Source organism: Panthera pardus, unplaced genomic scaffold (genome assembly GCF_024362965.1).
Source record: "Panthera pardus isolate Hobbes unplaced genomic scaffold, ASM2436296v1 HiC_scaffold_13, whole genome shotgun sequence".
In the NCBI taxonomy this organism is placed as follows: Eukaryota; Metazoa; Chordata; class Mammalia; order Carnivora; family Felidae; genus Panthera; species Panthera pardus.
Window position 1 is genome coordinate 122,320,827 of NW_026526688.1, and position 22,926 is coordinate 122,343,752.

Consider the following 22,926-nt stretch of genomic DNA (forward strand, 5'->3'; position numbering starts at 1 on the left):
GTCTAGGAGCAAACAGAAACTCTTGTCTACAGCTTGGAGTAAAGGGGAAAAAGTCATAAAAATATGAAAAGAAAGGCCAGAAATTTTTGCGCTACAAAGGAATTTCTAAGGCCATTTTTTTTTAATGAGGCTACTAACAACTTTCAAGTTTCAATTATAATATAAAGATGGAAACCAGGTAAGTTAGGAAGGAAATGTGGGTAGTAAGAAAGTGGAAACAAGAAGCACAAATTATACTTCCACAAAGTGTAATAGGACAACTTAAATAATCAATAAAATATTAAAGTCTGTAGGAGATACTGGAAAACTATGGAGCTATTAAAAGAAATGACATAGATTTTTAAAAATACTGACAGAGAAAGATGGTAAAATATCTTGTTAAACTTTTTAAAACACATAGAACACAGAACACTTACATGCACCAATATTAAGCCTCAAAATATGTAAAGTGAAAAGAAAATAACTATAAGAAATGAACAAATTCGTAATAATAACTTAAAAAAATCTTCAATGTTTATTTTTAAGAGAGGGAGTGCAAGCAAGGGAGGGGCAGAGAGAGAGAGAAAGACACAGAATCCAATGGAGGTTCTAGGCTCTGAGCTGTCAGCACAGAGCCCGACACAGGGCTTGAACCCACGAACCACAAGATCATCACTTGAACCGAAGTCAGATGCTTAACCAACTGAGCCACCCAGGTGCCCCCATAATAATAACTTTTAAATATCTCTCAGTAGTTAATAGAATAAACAGACCAGAAATCAGTATGAGCTGGCTCTGGTACACCACTGGTGCTTATTATTGTCATTAATAATCAGAGAAATACAAATTTAAAACACAATATATACCATTCACACCCACAGGCTATCAAAAGTTTTAAAGTCCCAACAATTCCAAGCACAGGCAAGGATATGAAGCAATGGGAACTCTGATTCATTGCTGCTTATACATGCACTTTGTAAAACTCTTTGACTTTGTCTATCAAAGTTGAAGACCCAGCAATTCCACTCCTAGTCAAAATACTTAACAGCCAATATGGAGCATTCCATTTCCCACAAACAGCCAAGCAAGTGAGACTTCAGGGGAGTTCTGGCCTACAGCACGATAGGTCAACAGCTCCAGGGTGTCACATGAGCAGTAGGTATCTGCCTACCGGGGTCCAAAGATTACTACACACACCCCAGAACCTTTGGGGGCTGGGTGATGGGCTCACACATCTGGAGGGGCATGAGAGTAGCTCCTCAGCAGTGACTAAACAGGGCTCCTTAGGGCTACAACAGAGTTAAAAGGAAATTTAGGAATTTGGAGCAGTAGTTTTCTACCAACTGGAACAAAAATTTCTCTATTTTAACATTTGGCATCACCTTAATAGTGTGTACTGGCTGCATATTAATCCTAAATTTTCCCCAAGGAAACTTAAGCACATATACAACAATACGTTAAAAGAATTTTTATGCAACCAATGATTAATCATAAGCAAAAAAAAAACAAAAAAAAAAAAAAGCAAAAAGGAAAGTGAATGATAATGACATAGCCCAGTGTGTATGAATCTCACAAACATGGAGTTGAGAGGAAAAAAGACAGAAAAGAATACATATACTATAGGAAAGGAAAAACAAGATAAAAACAGAAAGGGAGGCAAACCATAAGAGACTCTTAAATACAGAGAACAAACCAAGAGTTACTGGAGGAGAGGTGGGTGGGGGGATGGCTTAATGAGTGATGTGAATTAAGGAGGTCACTTTTGGGGATGAGCATTGGGTGATGTATGTAAGAGACGAATCACTGGGTTCTACTCCTAAAGCTAAAATTACACTATAGGTTGACTAACTTGAATTTAAATTTAAAAAAATAATAATATATATACTGTGATTCCATTCATATAAATGTTTTCTTGTTTGTTTTTTGTGGTTTTTTGTTTTCTTACTGATCAATACAAAATTATCTTTAATTTAGACTGATTCTAAACCCTTAACCTACTAAATAGCCACATCTGGTACAATTAATACAATTTCACTGTACCTTTGTTTCCAGGAACAATTATCACATGTCATATAAAGATTTTAATAGCTAAAACAAAACTATACTGTAGAGAGAACCATAAAACATAAAGAAATGCAAGGAAATTGGGGCACCTGGGTGGCTCAGTCGGTTAAGTGTCTGACTTCGGCTCAGGTCATGATCTCACAGTTCATGAGGTCAAGCCCCACATCAGGCTCTGAGCTATCAGCTCAGAGCCTGGAGCCTGCTTCAGATTCTGTGTCTCCTTCTCTCTCTGCCCCTCCCCCACTCACATGCTGTCTCTCTCTTGAAAATAAACATTAAAATTTTTTTTAAAATGCAAGGGAATGATTACAGGCTTATAAAGGAGAAGCCTGGGTACAGGAAGGATTCTGGGGCAGTAGAAATATCCTTTATGTGTTAATGCATCTGTATAATCTTAATGAACTTTTCTCTACTATCTTATATTACGCAATAAAAGGAAAAAAGTAAACAAAAATCTTCTTCAAATAACAGCTGGGAGCAATGCAGTTGGCAGCTAAAATATGAGAGTACAAATCACATGAGAAATGGGCAGAGCTATGTATCACAGAAGCAAAAGAGGAAAGTGATTGGAGAATAACAGGGCAGGAATGGTATTTATTCAGACAGATCATTATAGGACACTGAGCACCCTGGATAGAAGTGGAAGAGATTCTTAAGTGAGAAAGAAACTTCCAAGGCTAGTTTGCCAAAGAAAAATGGGCACCAAGGGCAAAGTAAGCAAATACACTATTTCTTATTCTTGTTTGTCTTATTATAATTTTGCTAAGAGAAGCTTCCTTCAGAATTACTCTCAGAAAGCAGCATTTTAAAAGGATTTAAGTGAACTGCTAGAAATTTAAGGAAATTACTGAGGATGTGCCAAAATGCTTACTACAAGAGTAGTCAATTAAATATTATTTACAAAGGCAAAAAAGAGACAGATTTGAGTAACTATGCTGTAACAACAAAATACAATTTGCATTTGTTAGAAAAAAAGCTAGAGAAAAATATAGAAAATATTTATAGTATATTAATAAGTAGAAAAATAATTACAAAATGTTATATAAAATATGATCCCATTTAGGAATACTGAAAAAATTTACCTCAAAATCATAAAATGAGCGATGAAATTATAGGTAGATTTGTTTCTTTTGTTCTTATTTGTACTTTGAAACTTTCTATAATTTATGTTGTATGTGCAATAAGACTAATGATATTCAAAAACATAAACTCAAGGGGTGACTGGGTAGATCAGTCGGTTGGGTAACTGACTCTCAATTTCGGCTCAGGTCATGATTTCGGCTCAGGTCATGATCTCATGGTTTGTGGGATCAAGCCCACATGGGGCTCTGCACTGGCAGTGTGGAACCTGTTTGGGATTCTTCCTCTCCCTCTCTCTCTGTCCCTCCCCCATTCACACGTGCTCTCTCTCTCCCAAAAAATAAACTTAAATATATATATATTCATATACATATATATGTGATATACATATACATATATATATATGTGATTCACATATGTATACATATATACGTATACATATATATGTATATATATAGATGTTCAAAATTGCAAAACAGCTATCAAAAATTATGTATTTGTGTGGTCAAAGACTGGGAAAAGCATACCAAAAGCAAAAATAATAGCATTAGAAACGAGTATTATAGATTTGTTTCCTTCCACTTTATTTCTTTTTTTTTTTAAGTTTATTTATTTATTTTGAGAGAGAGTGAGCAGGGGAGGGAGGGAGAGAGAGAATCCCAAGCAGTCTCCACACTGTCAGTGCAGAGACCCACACAAAGCTCGAACTCACAACCCTGGGATCATGACCTGAGCTGAAAACAAGAGCTGGACGCTTAACCAACTGAGCCACCCAGGCTCCCCTCCACCTTCTTTCAATGTTACATATATTTAAATTTTTAAATATAATATTAATTAATTACATCTTATATAGTTATATATTAATTACACAATTAATCTCCCTGTCTTTCCCCATGTATCCCTCTTTCTCAGGTTATTAAATGCAAAGCAGCTATTGCCTGGGAAGCAGGCAAGCCCCTCTGCATAGAAGAGGTCGAGGTAGCTTCCCCCAAGGCTCATGAAGTTCGCGTCCAGGTAAGTGGAGACTTTTCCTATATAGTACAGAGAAGACACTCAGTGCAGGTTTGGCTTCTTCGGGTCAAGCCTATGTGGTATGACCGAGAGCACCTGGAGTGTCACCTGTGGCAAAATTTCATTTTTAGGTCCAGATAGAAACAGGAATTATCCCAGGAGGGGTAAATTATTAAATATCAGTTGTTATTAATAACAGGTTTAAAATTTAATTCAACTATCTTTACATTAACCATTAGCCCTGAGAATTAGACAAAGGAATTCACTTCAGATTAGAATTAGTTAGGTTTTTTTTTGCTTTCTTTCTTTTGCTTTATTACAAAGTGATATTAAAAGAAAGATAGAAAATTTGGTTCAACACAAGGTAGAAGGAAGACCTGAAGTGCTGTCCAGGGCAGTATGAGGGTCTAAAATGCCCAGAGGAGAGACAGGCATGGGTCAGCAGGGAAAAGACACTGCACTGAGCAGAGACCACAGACTGAAAGCTGGCAAAACTTCTCCATTTCCCCCCAGCTGGCCCAGCTTATACACTTCTCCTGAGGACTACCACAGTATGGGTTTATACATGAGGATGAATAAGATATCCTTGTCAAGAGAATCTTGAATAGTAAGGGATATGTTAGCTATTGAGACATTCCTTTATCCGATACCTCTTTTAAGTATAAAGATTTTATTACCTCTATTTCCTTTCATGTAGTTTCAACAAAATTTGCACCAGCCCTAGAAGCCTGTGTTCCCTCCACTACCTCTGCCTAAAAGATTTTGTTTATTTTCCCTACTACCTTTGATTTCTCCTCTCCTGGAGGCAGTAATTGCCAATTCTATCTCTTTGTATGACTCTCCAGTGACAGTGAAAGTTAGAAAACAAAGGTTTGTTATTTAGAGGAAAAGAATATATGCTGATATTTTTAATTGTGCTCCCCCCTCAAAATGTAACTCTTTTATTGAGCTCTAGGAATGTTGTAAAGTGTCAAGGTGACATTGGGCCTAAAATTATCCTAACCCTAATGACATAATGACAGAAACAGGACTCAAGTCTGTGATTGCCTTGCAGATAATCGCCACTGCCCTGTGCCATACTGACGGCCATCCGATCAATCCTAAGTTTAAAGAGGCCCTCTTCCCAGTGATCCTTGGCCATGAGGGCGCAGGAATTGTGGAAAGTGTTGGGCCAGGAGTGACCAGTTTCAAACCAGGTACGTCTTTTCCTGATTCCAGTTAAATGAAAATGTCAGGATATTTCAGGGACTGATACAATCTTGGTTTTGCATGCTATTTATATATAGGGGATGTATATTATATTGGTCTCTATATATGGGAACCATCTTTTCCAAAGACAAACTAAAACATGTTATCTATCACAGTATAACAATGGGACAGAATATTTGAAATCAGAATGGATAAAATCTGGATAATATGGTCACTTTATTCACATGTAGCACTGAGAAACTGTCCTGTGAAGCAACCCCGAAGGCACAAATGAAAATTTATAACAACCTCCTCTAAACAAAACAGAGAACCAATTGAATATTACAAAGAATTTAAAGAATAAGGATATACAGTCAGCCTAAGTGAGAAATATTATATATGTCAATATTAGCTTATGTGTCTTTTTGAAACTTTGTAACATAAAAATAATATGTGAATGGAACATGCCAATGGGCTGAAATTTTTTACTTCCCATTTTATAACATTCACAAAATATTGGAATATGGGTTCTGTAATACTCACTTGTCAAGTGGGATGAACTGTATCATTCTTTCCTCCTTTAATGAGAATGCTCCAAACATAGGAGTATATTAGATTCCATTCCAAACAAGATCAGAGAAACAAATTGCTCCCATAAGCTTTGCATCCATGAAGTGCTCTGGCCAATGTAGTCCTAGCTCTGCCACTTACTGGCTGTGTGACCTTCACCAGTGAAGTCACTTTTCTGTGACACAGCTCAGATTTCTGTTTTCTAAAGTGGAGAGAAAAGGTACCCATCTCAAAGGACAGTTCTGAGAAGTAAATGAGATAATATGGGTAAACAGAAGGATGCCTAGCACATACTAAATGTTGAAAAAATGTTAATTATCATTATTGGGCTGTGATCATCAGAGGAAAGAAGCCATAAGTAAGTTGTATTTGAGTAAAAAAATAGAAAAATATAGAATTTGAAGTGAACTAAATGGTGAAACATGGCAATGATGTAAAGTTTAATCTCCATATCCTGCCTGTTGTTGTCCACCTTTAATAAGGATGCTCTACTCCATACAAGATGTTTAGAAATGTTAAGAAAAAAAAGTAATAGTCATGATGCAGAGAGTTTCAGTGACAGCATAGCCTCAGACAGGACTCTGCAGCTAGTGGTATCAATGCAGATTTGTTCCCCAAGCGCCCAGCAGCAAAATAAATTAAATTAAATTAAATTAATACATAAATAAATATTTTTAAAATTTTTTAAAATACAGTATATTCAATACTTGGGGAATCTTGTAAAGCAACAAAATATTGTAGCCATCTATACTTTCTGCTGAACATATATATACCAAAAAGAATGGTGTTTTCCACTGATACATCTGGTAGAAACTATTTACAAGCTGTATCTTAGGCACCATCCAACACATGGCCTTTCTTTCCAGGTGACAAAGTAATTCCACTCTACATGCCTCAATGTGGAAAATGCAAGTTCTGTCTGAGTCCACTCACAAATTTCTGTACAAAACTCAGGTAAGCTCTATACACTATTAGTAAGAATATGAATTGGTATACGTATTTGGGGAAGTACACTGGCAATACCTAGATGAAGTTTCTATCCACCAATTCTAGTCCTTGGTGTATACAAGAAAGTGTTGCAAAATTACCCAAAGAAACATATGCTAGAATGTTCACTGCAACATTATTTATAACAGCATTTAAAAATAGCCCAATGCCCACCAATAAGAGAACGGATTAACAAAGTGCTATGTAGTAACACAATGGAATACTATATAACAATGAAAAGGGCTAAACTTGATCTACATACAACAACACAGAATAATCTCACATAATGTTAAGGGAAAGAAGCAAGTTGCTGACAAACATGTTTAGTAAGATATCATATACAAAACAATACCACAGACAGTATAATTTATGGTTACATATGCATGTAGTAAAGGTATAAATACACTATTGGAATGATAAATGCCAAAATCAAAATAGTAGCTATTTCCACAGAAGAGAGAGGGATGAAATGAGGCTTAGTAATTTATTCCAAGGCCACACAGATAAAAGTCTTAGAACTAGATTTTGAGGGGTGCCTGGGTGGCTCAGTTGGTTGAGTGTCTGACTTTGGCTCAGGTTATGGTTTCATGGTTCGTGAGTTCGAGCCTCATGTCAGGCTCTGTGCTGACAGCTCAGAGCCTGGAGCCTGCTTCAGATTCTGTCTCCCTCTCTCTCTCTGCCCCTCCTCCACTCACACTCTGTCTCGCTCTCTCTCTCTCAGAAATAAACAAACATTAAACATTTTTTTAAAAAAATAACTAGATTTTGAACATAAGCAGTTGGACTCCAGAGTCCAAAACCTTTATCACCTTATTCTTTAATGAGACTACAGAAAAATCTACTTATCCTTAATACTAATTGAAGCTAGTTATTTTGGAAGCTAAAATTATACTACTCTTACATCTAATCACTATTACTCAATTTCCTTGTCTACAAAATGGGAATAATAATAATGCTTATTTTACAGAGTTGTGGTAGATATTTAAAGAATTAATACACCTTTTTGCAAACTCTTAATGAAATAATGGATTTTGGCAATGACCATAAGTTCTTTCTAACATCACAAAAAGAGAGATAATAAAGTATTATGTGCCTCCAGATGAAAATACACAACACTGCCTTTGAAATACTCCTACAAAAATATAAAACCTGAATTAAATCAATCAGTTAGATTGAAAACACTAGTTTAGAGGAAATACAAGCATGGAGAAACATGTTAAACCCAATTACAGGAATGTAATCAGAAAAATCCAGAATGAGAAAACTCTACAGAACAAATGACTGTTTCTTCAACAAATAAATTGTAAAGAAAAAAATAAGGAGAGAAGTGAGCATCTAGAAAGTAAGAGAGACTTAACAGACATATCAACAAAATGCAATATGTCAACCTAAAAGAATCTCTTTGTTTTTTAATGTGTATTTATTTTTTGAGAGAGAGATGGGAGGTAGGGGGCACAGAGAAGGAGACACAGAATCTTTAGGAGGCTCCAGGCTCCGAGCTGACAGCAAAGAGCCCGATGTGAGGCTCAAACTCATGAGCCGTGAGATCATGACCTGAGCCGAAGTTGGATGCTTAACTGACTAAGCTACCCAGGTACCCCAAAGAATCTATCTTTTTGAGACACATACTAAAATATTTACAGATGAAATAGTAACGTCTGGGGTTTAATTCAAAATAGTCCCATGAGGGAGAGTGGGTGCTGGTGGGGGTGGCAGGTAATAGATGACAGAACATCAGCCATGAATTGATAACTACAGAAGCTGAGATATGGTTGCACAGATATGCAACAACCTAGACTTTCTACTTTCATATATAGTTGAGTTTTCCATTACAATTTTTTTAAGAATTAATACATGTAAACTCCTAAGAGAGTTTCTGGCCCATAAAGAGTATTCAATAAAAAGTTTATCATCTTTAAACTACTTCTGATTATATTTATGTGAAAAGTCTCAAGTCATTTTCTCAATTTTTCTCTCATAAAATTGTCATAATAAACATGTAATGCCCAGGAATTTTTTCAGGAATGTAATCAGAGGTCCATTTATATTCTCTTTTTTGTGTCTTTTTTTTTTTTTTGTAATTTTCTAGTCTAGTCAAAAATCCTATTGTTGATCAAGAACTAATGGAAGACAAAACCAGCAGGTTTACCTGCAAAGGAAAACCAATTTACCATTTCATGGGAACCAGCACCTTCACTCAGTACACTGTCGTGTCAGATATTAATCTTGCCAAAATTGATGATGATGCAAATTTAGAGAGAGTTTGTCTGTTAGGATGTGGGTTTTCAACTGGCTATGGAGCTGCAATCAACACTGCCAAGGTAAAAGTGTTTAATCACCAGGTTGCATAAAATAGAATTTACTAGGAAATAGCGTGATAAATCAGCTGGTTACCTTCAAGTCCTAGCTCTGTAATTTATTACCTCTGTGACTGTAGGCAAGTTCTTTAATCCCTCTACACTAATATTTCCTACAAATAGTTATGCAGATAATTAAATCATATTACATACATAAGATATCTAGTCCAGCAGCTGGCATATAGTTAGCACCTGGATGAGGTTAATTTCTTGTCTCTATACTGATATGCTACCTTATAGACCATCCCTGCCTTAAATACAGCATGCTTAAATATGTCCCCTAAATAGCAATGTTCATCCTGGGACAGCAGATCCAGTCAAGAGGCAACAGAAACTACAGAAACTCCCAGCGATCTCCATATAGCCACCTCTGCTTTCTCCTTGACCCTGCAGATTTCTCTCCCTCAAACTGTGGTAATTCACTTCTGCTTCTCATCGTGCCCATTTGTGGCTCCAAGGGAATGTCTCAAGTGACAGCCCCAATGGTGGCAAGATGCATCCCTGGGATCCCACCTTAGAATTTAGAAGCTTTCACAAAACTTTAATGAGAGACTGGAGAGATGTCACTATCATTTGGATGCCTCAAACAACCCCTTTATTTAAACCTCCTTGACATCACTCTTCATCCCTTGAGTTCAAACTGCAAAGTGCAACCAGAGTGGTCTTTTTAAACAACAAATCTGAAGATTTCATTCCCCTTTCATTACTCCCCTTTTCCCTCAGTGAGCTAGTGATTCTCCCTAATTCTCCCTTTGCAGGCTCACTGTTCCCCCGGGCCTGACCTTCAGTCTCCAGGCTCTAATCACCGGGTCTCCTGGGCTCTCCACACCCAGCTCCCAACAACAGTGCCTGGAAAGCTCCCCTACCTCTTCTGGCTGACTCCATTTTTTTTCCCACCTCCTATCAGAAACACTTCAGCCTCTTGGGCATGCATTGGGTATTCCTTCCAGTTTTCCCAAAAGTATCTGTGTTTATCCCTGTCTTCCTTCCTATCATACTATGGAGAAATTTCCCATTTATTTCTCCTCCCTATTAGACTATTTACTCCCTGAGGGCAACAACTCTCTCTTGTTCATTGTGATGTGAACAATCACTCTAGGCCCTATGCCTAGCACAGAGTAGGAGCTTAATAATTTTTCAATGAATGAATAAATGAAGCCAGATTCACGTGCAACGCTTAAAAATCTTTTTTTTTTTTTCTTAAGAAAGAAAGAGAGAGAGAAAGCGCAAGTGAGTGAGGGGCAGAGAGAGAGAGAGAATCCTCAAGGGGCAGCCCCACGAGGAGCGGCGGGGGGGTGGGGGGGGTAGCGAGAAAGAGAGAATTAGGGCTCACCCTCACCTAATACGGGGCTCCAGCTCACCCAATGTGGGGCTCAAACTCACAAATCTTGAGATTATGACCTGAGCGGAAGTCAGATTTTAACGACTGAGACACCCAGGTGCCCAACCCCTAAAAATCTTGATAAGGCTTGGTTTTCAGCTTTGCAATCCAAATAGTCCTTTTTGTCAGGTTACCTAGAGGTGTTAGAGTGTCAAGGAAATAAACTCAGCCTAACCAAAATAACAGGGTGATCTAGTAGGCAGAATATGAAGAGAAGACTTTTCACTGAGAATTATGTCAACCAAGCAGACAGGAATGCTACTTTTGGCTATCACTGTATTATCTCCCTCCAAAAATTCATTCATTTATTCATTCATTCATTAATAAAAATTAAAAATCATATGCGAAGTCCGACTACATTCTGAAGGCTCCTGGAGGAAGGGGGTTAATTGAGGGAAGTTAAAAGCAGGTGTAACCTTAGCAGTCAAGGCATACTCTCCTGTACATAGTATTGTCAGAATTATTGCTCTTTGGGCCACTCTCTCCTGTCTGGACTCCATGAAGACTGTCACCGTCTACTACTCTAGTCTTTCTTCAGGGATATTAACACTAGAGATTCAGCTACAATTTTCTTTTAAACCCAATCCAAATTTCCAGGACCTGTTCTCGCGGTTGAGGAACACCTAAACCACCTCATAGGATGCTTAGAGAAGAGAAATGAATCTGATAGGAACAAGTTAAGGGAAGTGAAATATCATTAATTCTAGCCAAAAGGCAAGAGTTTTAATAAAGTTTAATTTCCTTCTGGGAAGAAAAGTGATGACACAACTTTGTATAATTAGTGGGAGACTGGCACCCAGCGTGACCAGGAGTCCTAATTCTTTTTAATCAGCTTGTATCCTTTACTGCCAAATTAATCACGTTTCACAGAGATCTTTGGAAGCATGAAAATGTCTTTTAACCGTGTTGTCTGCAAATAGATAATCATCCACTATGAATTATTCTATTTTCAAATTGTGGCGGGGTAGTTTATAGTGACCACCCCCCCCCCCAGGACCATAATCAAGGGCACTTTTACACGCAGCAGTCTAGTTGTTTAACACAAGTAATATAGTGTATTCAATTTATACTGTTGGAAGCGGTGTATAACATTGCCTCAATAAGGAAGATGCATTTCTACTTTCAATGACTCTTAGAGGCAAACTTTTAAACACAGTCTTTAAGGAGATATATCTCCTTAAAGACTGTGCCACAACATTGTAAACATGTGCCACAACACATGTAAACATGTGCCACAACATTGTAAACATCACACTGTGTATAGAGAACATTATGAATATTTGTAAAAAATATATTTTATTTCCCCCTGAGTAGCAAAAGTCAAACACTGTATGCCTGCCTAATATCATGCATAAATTAAAGTAAGAGATATACATTTTCTCTATTCCTTAATAGTTTTGTTTCCAATTTAAAATATATCAGTACATCCCTTGGGCAGATTCCTCTTTCCCTTTTGTTTATGCTTTAATTCTAACAGCATTAATTAAGCATCTGTGTAGTATTTTTTTGCCACTATACCACTCTACAGAATAACATAATCCAGTTACAGCAACTTTCCTTATCATCTTGTATATTCAGTTTCTATTTCATTCGATGCAATGAACATTTATTAAAGACCCAACACATAGAACACTCTTAATAGCAATGTGAAAGATAATATGAGTTCAAAGAACTTACAGTCTTTTGAAGAAACACGCACACAAATACAAAATCAACAAATCAAGGTAGATTATAAATTATGCAATATAGAAAAAACAAAAAGGAAATATATAAAACCAAAAGAAATTTGTCTTTCATGCCTTTCAAATTAATTGGTGATTTGAGATGTGAGTTAATTCACACTTAGAGAAACATTAGTGCTCATTCAAAACCGACTATAACACTAATACAACCAAATAAGGCCCATTAAAAATATAAATTATTTGTGATCTATTTAAAAAGGAAAATAATAAACCCTTTAAAATGTGTGGGTTTTAAAATTTTGTGCTGACAACACTAAAAGGGAACAGGAAAACAAGAGGATTATTTTCACTTGGGCTTATTCCTTACTATTAGCTGATCATTCTAATGGCATTCAAATGATTCTCCAAATTTAGCCAGTGATTCATCCATTTTTATATTGGCAGATTTTCCCTATTGGCTGTATCATTTAGTTTTACGATAGACAGTCTTTTATTTATATGTTCCTGCCCCCACCTCACTCTCTCCATCTAAAAAAAGTTAAGTTCACTTCCATTAACAGTTAACTTAGGGGTGCCTGGGTGGCTCAGTCAGCTGAGCGTCTGACTCTTGATTTCAGCTCAGGTCATGATCTCACAGTCGTAGGATCAAGTCCCCTCACTGGCCTCCATCCTGAGTGTGGAGCCTGCTTAGGACTCATTCTCTCTCTCTCTGTCCTCTCTCCCAGCTCATGCACTCTCTCTAAAAAAATTAAAAAATAAATTTTTTAAAAAGTTAATTTATAATTGTCCTGCCTGCAGGTCACCCCTGGTTCTACTTGTGCCATCTTTGGCCTAGGAGGTGTTGGTCTTTCTGCTATAATGGGTTGTAAAGTAGCAGGAGCTTCCAGAATTATAGCTATTGACATCAACAGTGAGAAGTTTACAAAGGCCAAAGCCCTCGGAGCCACTGACTGCCTCAATCCTAGAAACCTACATAAACCCATCCAGGAGGTCATCATTGAAATGACCAAAGGAGGGGTGGATTTTGCCCTTGATTGTGCAGGTGGACCTGAAGCCATGGTATGTATATTTTTAATGATAGTATATAATAAATTATTATTTATTAACATTAATAAACATTGGCAATGTGCATATCGATATAGTTACTTTGTATATTTTATATACATATATGTATATATTATATATTTATATAGAAAATATTAGCTATTAGATTGCATGTATTAATATTTAATTACAAGTATTAATAAATATTTTTGTATACTCTTCCACATGAAATTCAGCAAAAAGTTAAGAGAAAACTTAGAAATGAAAATTTTAAAATAATTCTGCCTATGAGAAATGACAAAGAAACAACAGAAAAGGCAGATTTAGAGAAGGGAAGGGGACAGAAGGACACGTGTCACCCCTAACAGCTGGAAGTATCCACTCCCAGCTAAAATCAGAGAAGGGAGAGGTTAGCAATTTACAAGCAATCCAGTTCTGTCCATCAGATCTCAGTAAATGAGCTGCAAAATTAGATCCAAATCATATACGTGAAATTTTCAATATATTACACGCACACACACACTGCAAAATTAAAAAGTAGATCTTTTTTTCCTAAATAATTCTGTATCATTCAGATTTCTTCTCTCAAGACGAGCTACATAATTTGCAGGCCCTTCTAGGCACAGGGCCCTGAGCGACTGCACTGGCTGCAGGCCCACAAAGCCAGCCCTGTCTATTCTACTTGAGAAAGTGGGGTAAATCAACCACACAGACAACAGATGGAGAAGTTAGCCTGCCAGAATGCCCAGGCTCATCTTCCAGCGAATGTTCACTTCATACCCATTTGTGCAAATACACTAAGCAGAGTTTTGGTTTTTATGAGATGACAAAAAATTTGTCAACTATCTGCCATGGAGTCTTCTTCATGAGTGAGATCTGTGGAGTAGCTATGACACTATGCCCTTTTAATTATGACTTCATTCAACATGGCTGCCAAAACCTCCTCTAGGGAGATGATAAAAAAAAATAGAATTCTGGGGACACCTGGGTGGCTCAGTCAGTTAAGCACCCAACTCTTGATTTTGGCCCAGGTCATGATCTCATGGTTTGTGAGTTTCAACCCCACATTGGACTCAGCAGGGCCAAACTCAAAATAAAGCAGTGTGGAGCCTGCTTGGGATTCTCTCTCTCTCCCTCTCTCTGCCCGTCTCCCACTCACACACACACATGTGCTCTCTCTCTCTCTCCCTCTTTCTCTTAAAATGATTTTTACAAAAAAAAAAAAAATTTAACAATACAATTCTGTACTTCAGCCTCCCAGTGGCAGGCTTTGAACAGTTCTTCCCCTTGGTTCTTACCCTACTGATGCATTTCCCAGAAAAAGAATGGAGATGGGGAAGAGGTGCTGAGAGCATCAGGCTCCCTACCTCGGTCTCTCCTCTCAGAATGCTTTCATTGATAACGTAACTGCTTAAAAGAGGGTATGGTAGGTAATAAGCACTCAATAAATATCAGCTATTACTGAAAATTCATGCATTAAGGCTCCTTATCCTGCACGTAGTCCCCTGTGTTCAATGCTTCAGACGTTGTCCCTGGCATCTGCAACTTGCATTGTGCCACAATATTCTTCCACTTTCCATAGCTCAAACTTTTTACAAACATTGAAATTCAGCCTATTGATTTTATCTTTCTAGTATAGAGATTCTCAACACCGGCTACACTTTAGAAATGCGTGGGGAGTTGTTGTCATTGTTTAATATCAATGAATGGACCATACTCCAGGATAGTCTCAAGAGTCTAAGGCCCAGATACCAATATTTTTTACACATTACTCAAGTTGAGAACCATCTGAACTAAAACTTGGCAGGTTCTATTATCATTTTAAATTATGGAATAGAATTATACCAGAGAATCCAAATAAATGATGGATTTATTTAATCACAAAACATCAGCTACCTACCAGTCCACCAAGTTTCCATTACTAAGGAAAGCTAAATTTCTTGGTTGTAGAGGAGATTCCAGCAATGGGTGTGAACTTGAATTCAAAGACCACTAGTGCTCTAAAGCAGCCTTAAGAACCCAACAGAATAATCAGAAAGTTACAATAATTAACAATATTATAAAGTTTTGAAAATTAAAAGTAATTCTCATCAAAACTTATCAGAGACTTCTAAATAAAACTGTTGTGCATATAATGCTCATTTTTACTTAAGTCATCATTAGGGAAATTAATTCTTTGCTTGGAGCAAAGCTCCAGAAACGTAGAAAAGGCAAACAGGGAAAAAAAAATTTTTTTAATAAGATAGTAAATAAGAGTCAATGTAAATAGCTACCTTCAGGTAACAAATAGTGCCTATGGATTTTCCCCTCTCCATAGATCTCTCCATACAGCATAAACGAAAGTATTTCCTCCCAATAAAAAGTCCACACAGAAGAGTTGCTATTTAGAAATGTTATGAATTCTCAAAAGAATAAATATGTAGTCAAATAAAAATTTCAAAACACATTCTAAAAGTTCTAGATCATTGCATTTTCCATCACTCGTAAGACATGGAGAGGGGGAGAATTTACTGTACTTTAAACTGCTTCTTTCACACAGTGATCAGTGATGAAAAAAGCTGTTCTTCCTATTGGGACTTTTGTGAAAGTAAAAATTGCCCCAACAGGTCAGAATTAAGTTGAGCACTGACTATGGCAAGGGATATAAAATAAAGTTTACACTTTTCTTAAGATTAGTCTCAAAAGATTATAAATGTTCATCTAGTTACCATATGGCTTCTTATGGAATGGCCACCCAGAAATTTATACCTTTCTCAAACTTCTTTATGTTTTCAATCCTTGGCATTTTTAACCCCAAACTTGCAGTAGGTTAACATAACTCTCTCTCATGAGAATATCAAAGCAACTCCCCTGGGCCACTGTCTTCCATGTAGTTATTCAGCCAGCAATCAAGGCTCAGTCAAGTTCAAATTTGTAGCTTCACAATCTCACCACGAGATCATCTTGGTTGTTACAGCAGGAGAAGGAACAGCTGGCAGGTTCTGTTTCGTCTATGAAATAACACACATCACTTCTGCTCATAGCCAATGACCCAGAATTAGTTACATAACTCTACCTAACTGTGAGAGCTAACTAATGTAGGGAAGGAGATGAAATGTTTTATGACCAGCAGCCAGTGTCAGATTCTGTTGAAACTGTTTTGTCCTCTGTTTTAAGTAGCATTTTTTAATTATCTTACTTTGGGATCTACTAAGTTTATGGTGTGTACCTCATTTCCTGGGCTCTAATAAATACTTATTCATTCCTCTCTTCATGACTTCAAAGATTGTTTTTATGCATATAGAACTGCAAATGTTTTACTACATATCCACAACAGATCACTGAAAACTTGGTAAGAGTTTATAATACCTTCTAGAGTTCTTTCCTAACTTCACATGTTACTTTTCTTGACAGGCAATGATACACATTCCAGGTTCACCATAACTATGGTATTAAACAAAATAATATATTGTTTCTTTTCAATATATTTTTGGGTAATGCTCAAAATTTTAATGAATGTTCTATCTGAAACAGAACAGTGGCACCTCAAGTATCAATCAACAATACTATGATCATTTTAGCTTGAATAATCTTATCTTATATGCAGAGTTGCATACGTTTTCCCTAAAGCATTGTGCATACCTACACTAGGGTTCATGTTCTATGTTTTCTGCTTAACCAATCTTTTTTTTGACCTTCCAGAGAGCAGCCCTGGACTGTACAATAGCAGGTTGGGGATCATGTACTTTCATCGGGGTAGACTCTGAAATTAGAGGATTGACTATATCTCCAGTGGAGCTCATAATGGGCCGTACCATAAATGGAACATGCTTTGGTGGTCAGTTTTTTTTTCCCCTCTTTTAATTATCTCCATAGTAGTACTCAAATTCTTATAATGAAATTATTGAATGGAAAGTAAAAAATATATTGTTTAAATATCTAGTGCCTAATAACATATCTAGAGACTGAATAAAAGCTATTCTAGCAATTATTTGAGAATAAACAAAATTTGTATAAATGGATAACTACAATTTGTAAAGTTCATTTTGCATTAAAATGAACCAACACATGAGGGACAAAAGGTAAACTTCGACCAAACTGAGATAATTCCTTATCTAGAAATAGAAACTAATCTTAACATTCCTTGTTAAGAAAAACTTTTAAACCAATAAAAGTATAGAAGATCAAACATGGGAGGGATAATCTATTTGAAGCAACCCAAATCTGGCTTAGTAATTTCATTCACTCACAAACTGATTAAACCACTTCTTGTCAAAAACCATGTCTTTACGTGGCATTTTGGCCAAATTACAGGTTGGAAAAGCATTGATTCTATTCCAAAGCTGGTTACTGACTACAAGAATAAGATATTTGATCTGGATATATTGGTGACCCATACCCTGCCTTTTGACAAAATCAATGAGGCATTTGACCTAATGAACCAAGGCAAAAGGTAAGTTAACAGAGGGATAAGTGGTTCAAAAAACCTTTACGATGACTCTTTACTTGATGTTAAGAACCAATCAGTTTGTCTTTTCTGACACTTTCCACAACATCACACATACTAGATGTGCTTAAAAGATTAAATAGTGGCCATCTGGGAAAAGAAAAGCTTCCTACTCTATTCCCATAATGTACACTGCCATACACTATTTTAACATAGAGTGGTGATACAAACTGACACAGATTTTCCCTTTCAAAAACCATTGTTAACTCAGTTGGGGCTGCTCCCTAGTAAGAAAGGTTTCCATAGTATGTCTGGTCATTCTGGTGCAATATAGCCCTGGGTCCGGCATCATTACGTTCTGCAATTAACAAAAGATGCCCACTCTAGGCCCTTCATTATCAGAACCAAGTGAAAACCATGGATATGTGAGCAGTGAGTGGCTCACTTAAAGAAACTTAAAGCATGCCCTAACTCTTATCCTCATGCTTTGTCACTGGTCTCCCATCAGATACATTCTGACCCACAATTTTAGCTATCTTGGCATTGACATTGGCATAGACCCTGAGAACTAAGTTATAGAAATGTCCCAACTAGGGGATCTGTAGCAGCTAGGGAGCAGGAGAGACTAGGATCAACAATTTTGGTTCAAATGATCAGGCACAATCTTGGTCAATAGAAACAATAGGCAAAAACACCAGGACCACTCTTTCATAGAGGAGATGCAGGACAAAAAAGCATCTGAGAAGACATCACAAAATGGGAGGGGGGGGGGAGGGAGGACCTAAAGTTAAGTGACATGAGTTTGAAGGAGAAAATAAACGTTGCAGAAGAAAACGGGTTCATGGTGTGAGGACCCAAGCTACTTCCTGGGAAAGAAACCTGAGAAATTATTTCTACTGACATGAACTGTCTAATCTGCAAACATATTAGTTGCAATATATCAAAAAGAAGTTCAATAAAAACAAAAAATTACTTAGGCTACACAAAGTAACTTAGTGTATAAACTCTGCAATATCTCACACAATCTCAGTATCCCTATAAGGAGTGGTCCTTAAGTAAGAAGTTTGGTTGGAGTCTGGAGCCTTAGAACCTAAAACTCATAGCTCCTCCACCACTGCCCCTTTTCCCCTAGAGTTTTCAGTCACGGAATATACCCATAGGGAGTTGCTAAGTGGCAGCCAAATGGAAAATGGTCAATTACTTTATTAATAGCTGGGCAAGTCCCCCGTACTCTTAAAGTAGGCCTAGTAATCAGAGGTAGAATGAAAGGCTGAGGGGTAGATACCTGAATGAGGCTTCCTACTTGGCCTCTAGCTCACTGAGAAGACCACATTCCTGCCCACACAGATGGAAAGGTGACAATGGAGAAAGCAGAGGATGGCACTTACCACGTGGGTGTAGGAAGCACAACTGAGGATAGGCCCTCCTACCATACCAACTACATAGCAGTAAGAAAGCAGAGGGAACGCAACGCCCAGTTGGTCTTTTAAGGTGCAATGACCTTGACTCCTGGTAAAAGGACACAGAGGTTCTCCTTCCACGGGTAGACAGATGTAGCTCTAGTCCCTGGGTGAAGAAAACATTTATGCATGGCAAACTGCTAATGCCAGGGCTTCCACAGTTCCAACAGTAAGGTCCAACATAAGGAATTCTCTGTCCCCAAGGATTATCTCCTTCTTTGCTTCTACATGTTGAAGGAATTACCCAGGATTTAGAATATTTAGGTTTTCAGAAAGCATCACTCCAACACAACAAGCAGTGACTATTCCAACACAGAAACCTCACTACAACCTTATCATGCGGCAGCATGGACCTCACCCAGGGTCAGGTGAGGGTTCCGAACTTTTCCCAGCTTACTAGCAACATTTGCAAAGTATTATTCATTCCACGAATGAAAGAGGATGACAAGATAAAAGCAATTAGGCTTAGCAAAGTAGATGTCTATAAAGAAAGATTAAAACCAAATGCTGAAATGAAAATACAGAAATTATTTGTGGGTTTTAGTTACATTTACCATAAAAACTATGCTGACTATTGTTTTATTATTATTAACAGCATTCGAATAGTCCTGACCTTCTGAAGACACGAGGAACAAACTGGAATCCTATCTGACTGAATCTGAACCTGTCTGGTTAATTTATATCCTGTAACGATGAGCCAAGAATTGCCATGAATTTAAACAACTATTTACAATTAACATCTCAACATCAAATAGTTATAAACATTTATGGCATTTGTATCCATAAAATGCATTAATATTTCCTATTTAGCAACTATGATACCTGATGCATTTATGAATAGAATTATATGATGAAAATTGCTTAAAACTCATTCTGGAGAGGTGGGAATGGGGAATGAAGGGTAAGAAGTAAAGCCAGATTGGCTACATGATTATAATTTTTAAGGTTGGGTGATAAATATACAAAGTTTCATTATACTGTTCTCTGTACTTTTGTATATGTTTAAAATTTTCCATAATCAAAAAATTTTGACTAGAAAAAATTATTATATACATATACATAAGATATATACATCATTGAAATATGTTATATATATAAATCGCTGTCACATAATTTCTGGGTTTCAATAAGCTACAAGCTAATCTTCTTTAATAAACTACTAAATAATTTCCTTTCTAACATCTGTTAATTTCTTTTCTCTTAGTCCTACTTTATCACTATGAACTATAATCACAATAGTGGGATATCAGAAGCTATATAAATGAATATATATATATTAAAAATGAAGATTTTTAAAAAGCAAAAACACATGTACACTCTCAAATTTCCATCTATATTAAATGCCCTTTTCATCTTTGATAACCATTAAACATATAATGTCTAGAGCTTTAGAGTTTAATGATCTGTAATTTGCAGTAAGTATTTTTTTTAATATGGAATTTATTGTCAAATTGGTTTCCATACAACACCCAGTGCTCATCCTTTAATGATCTGTAATTTGCACTAAGTATTTTTTTTTAATATGAAATTTATTGTCAAATTGGTTTCCATACAACACCCAGTGCTCATCCCAACAGGTGCCCTCCTCAACGTCCATCACCCACTTTCCCCTCCCTCCCACCCCCCATCAACCGTCAGTTTGTTCTCAGTTTTTAAGAGTCTCTTATGGTTTGGCTCCCTCCCTAACTTTTTTTTTTTGTCCTTCCCCTCCCCCATAGTCTTCTGTTAAGTTTCTCAGGATCCACATAAGAGTGAAAACATATGGTATCTGTCGTTCTCTGTATGGCTTATTTCACTTAGCATAACACTCTCCAGTTCCATCCATATTGCTACAAAGGGCCATATTTCATTCTTTCTCATTGCCATGTAGTATTCCATTGTATATATAAACCACAATTTCTTGATCCATTCATCAGTTGATGGACATTTAGGCTCTTTCCATAATTTGGCTATTGTTGAAAGTGCTGCTATAAACATTGGGGTACAAGTGCCCCTATGCATCAGCACTCCTGTATCCCTTGGGTAAATTCCTAGCAGTGCTATTGCTGGGTCATAGGGTAGATCCATTTTTAATTTTTTGAGGAATCTCCACACTGTTTTCCAGAGTGGCTGCACCCCAGTTTGCATTCCCACCAACAGTGCAAGAGGGTTCCCATTACTCCACATCCTCACCAGCATCTATAGTCTCCTGATTTGTTCATTTTGGCCACTCTGACTGGCGTGAGGTGATATCTGAGTGTGGTTTTGATTTGTATTTCCCTGATGAGGAGCGACGTTGAGCATCTTTTCATGTGCCTGCTGGCCATCTATGTCTTCTTTAGAGAACTGTCTATTCATGTTTTCTGCCCGTTTCTTCACTGGGTTATTTGTTTTTCAGGTGTGGAGTTTGGTGGGTTCTTTATCGATTTTGGATACTAGCCTTTGTCCAATATGTCATTTGCAAATATCTTTTCCAATTCCGTTCATTGCCTTTTAGTTTTGTTGATTGTTTCCTTCGCAGTGCAGAAGCTTTTTATCTTCATGAGGTCCCAATAGTTCATTTTTGCTTTTATTTTTTTTTTTAATTTTTTTTTTAACGTTTATTTATTTTTGAGACAGAGAGAGACAGAGCATGAACGGGGGAGGGTCACAGAGAGAAGGAGACACAGAATCCGAAACAGGCTCCAGGCTCTGAGCTGTCAGCAGAGAGCCCGATGCGGGGCTCGAACCCACGGACCGTGAGATCATGACCTGAGCCGAAGTCGGACGCTTAACCGACTGAGCCACCCAGGCGCCCCTCATTTTTGCTTTTAATTCCCTTGCCTTTGGAGATGTGTCAAGTAAGAAATTGCTACGGCTGAGGTCAGAGAGGTCTTTTCCTGCTTTCTTCCCTAGGGTTTTGATGGTCTCCTGTCTCACATTCAGGTCCTTTATCCATTTTGAGTTTATTTTTGTGAATGGTGTGAGAAAGTGGTCTAGTTTCATTCTTCTGCATGTTGCTGTCCAGCTCTCCCAGCACCATTTGTTAAAGAGACTGTCTTTTTTTCATTGGATATTCTTTCCTGCTTTGTCAAAGATTAGTTGGCCATACTTTTGTGGGTCCAATTCTGGGTTCTGTATTCTATTCCATTGGTCTATGTGTCTGTTTTTGTGCCAATACCATGCTGTCTTGCTGATGACAGCTTTGTAGTAGAGGCTAAAGTCTGGGATTGTGATGCCTCCCGCTTTGGTCTTCTTCTTCAAAATTACTTTGGCTATTCGGGGCCTTTTGTGGTTCCATATGAATTTTAGGATTGCTTGTTCTAGCCTCGAGAAGAATGCTGGTGCAATTTTGACAGGGATTGCATTGAATGTGTAGATAGCTTTGGGTAGTATTGACATTTAGACAATATTTATTCTTCCAATCCATGAGCATGGAATGTTTGTCCATTTCTTTGTATCTTCTTCAATTTCCTTCATAAGCTTTCTATAGTTTTCAGCATACAGATCTTGTACATCTTTGGTTAGGTTTATTCCTAGGTATTTTATGCTTCCTGGTGCAATTGTGAATGGGATCAATTTCTTTGTCTTTCTGTTGCTTCATTATTAGTGTATAAGAATGCAACTGATTTCTGTACATTGATTTTTTATCCTGTGACTTTGCTGAATTCATGTATCAGTTCTAACAGATGGTGGAGTCTACCGGGTTTTCCATATATAATATCATGTCATCTGCAAA

At 37.2% G+C, this 22,926-nt stretch overlaps 1 protein-coding gene across 1 annotated transcript; it reads left to right on the top strand.

Moving 5' to 3' along the window:
- Positions 1–2,626: 2,626 nt before the first annotated feature.
- Positions 2,627–20,614, top strand: ADH4 (alcohol dehydrogenase 4 (class II), pi polypeptide). Its single transcript, XM_019415611.2, has 9 exons — positions 2,627–2,756; positions 4,036–4,137; positions 5,189–5,330; positions 6,759–6,846; positions 8,969–9,200; positions 13,098–13,358; positions 17,025–17,160; positions 17,637–17,775; positions 19,825–20,614. Exons 1-9 carry the CDS (start codon positions 2,739–2,741, stop codon positions 19,847–19,849), a joined length of 1,143 nt encoding a protein of 380 aa, XP_019271156.2. The 5' UTR covers positions 2,627–2,738; the 3' UTR covers positions 19,850–20,614.
- The last annotated feature ends 2,312 nt before the right edge of the window (positions 20,615–22,926 follow it).

Coding starts and splice junctions, on each gene's coding strand:
- ADH4 (XM_019415611.2), top strand. Junction 4,138..5,188: donor CTCATGAAGTTCGCGTCCAG/GTAAGTGGAGAC, acceptor ATTGCCTTGCAG/ATAATCGCCACTGCCCTGTG. Junction 17,161..17,636: donor AAATGGAACATGCTTTGGTG/GTCAGTTTTTTT, acceptor GCCAAATTACAG/GTTGGAAAAGCATTGATTCT.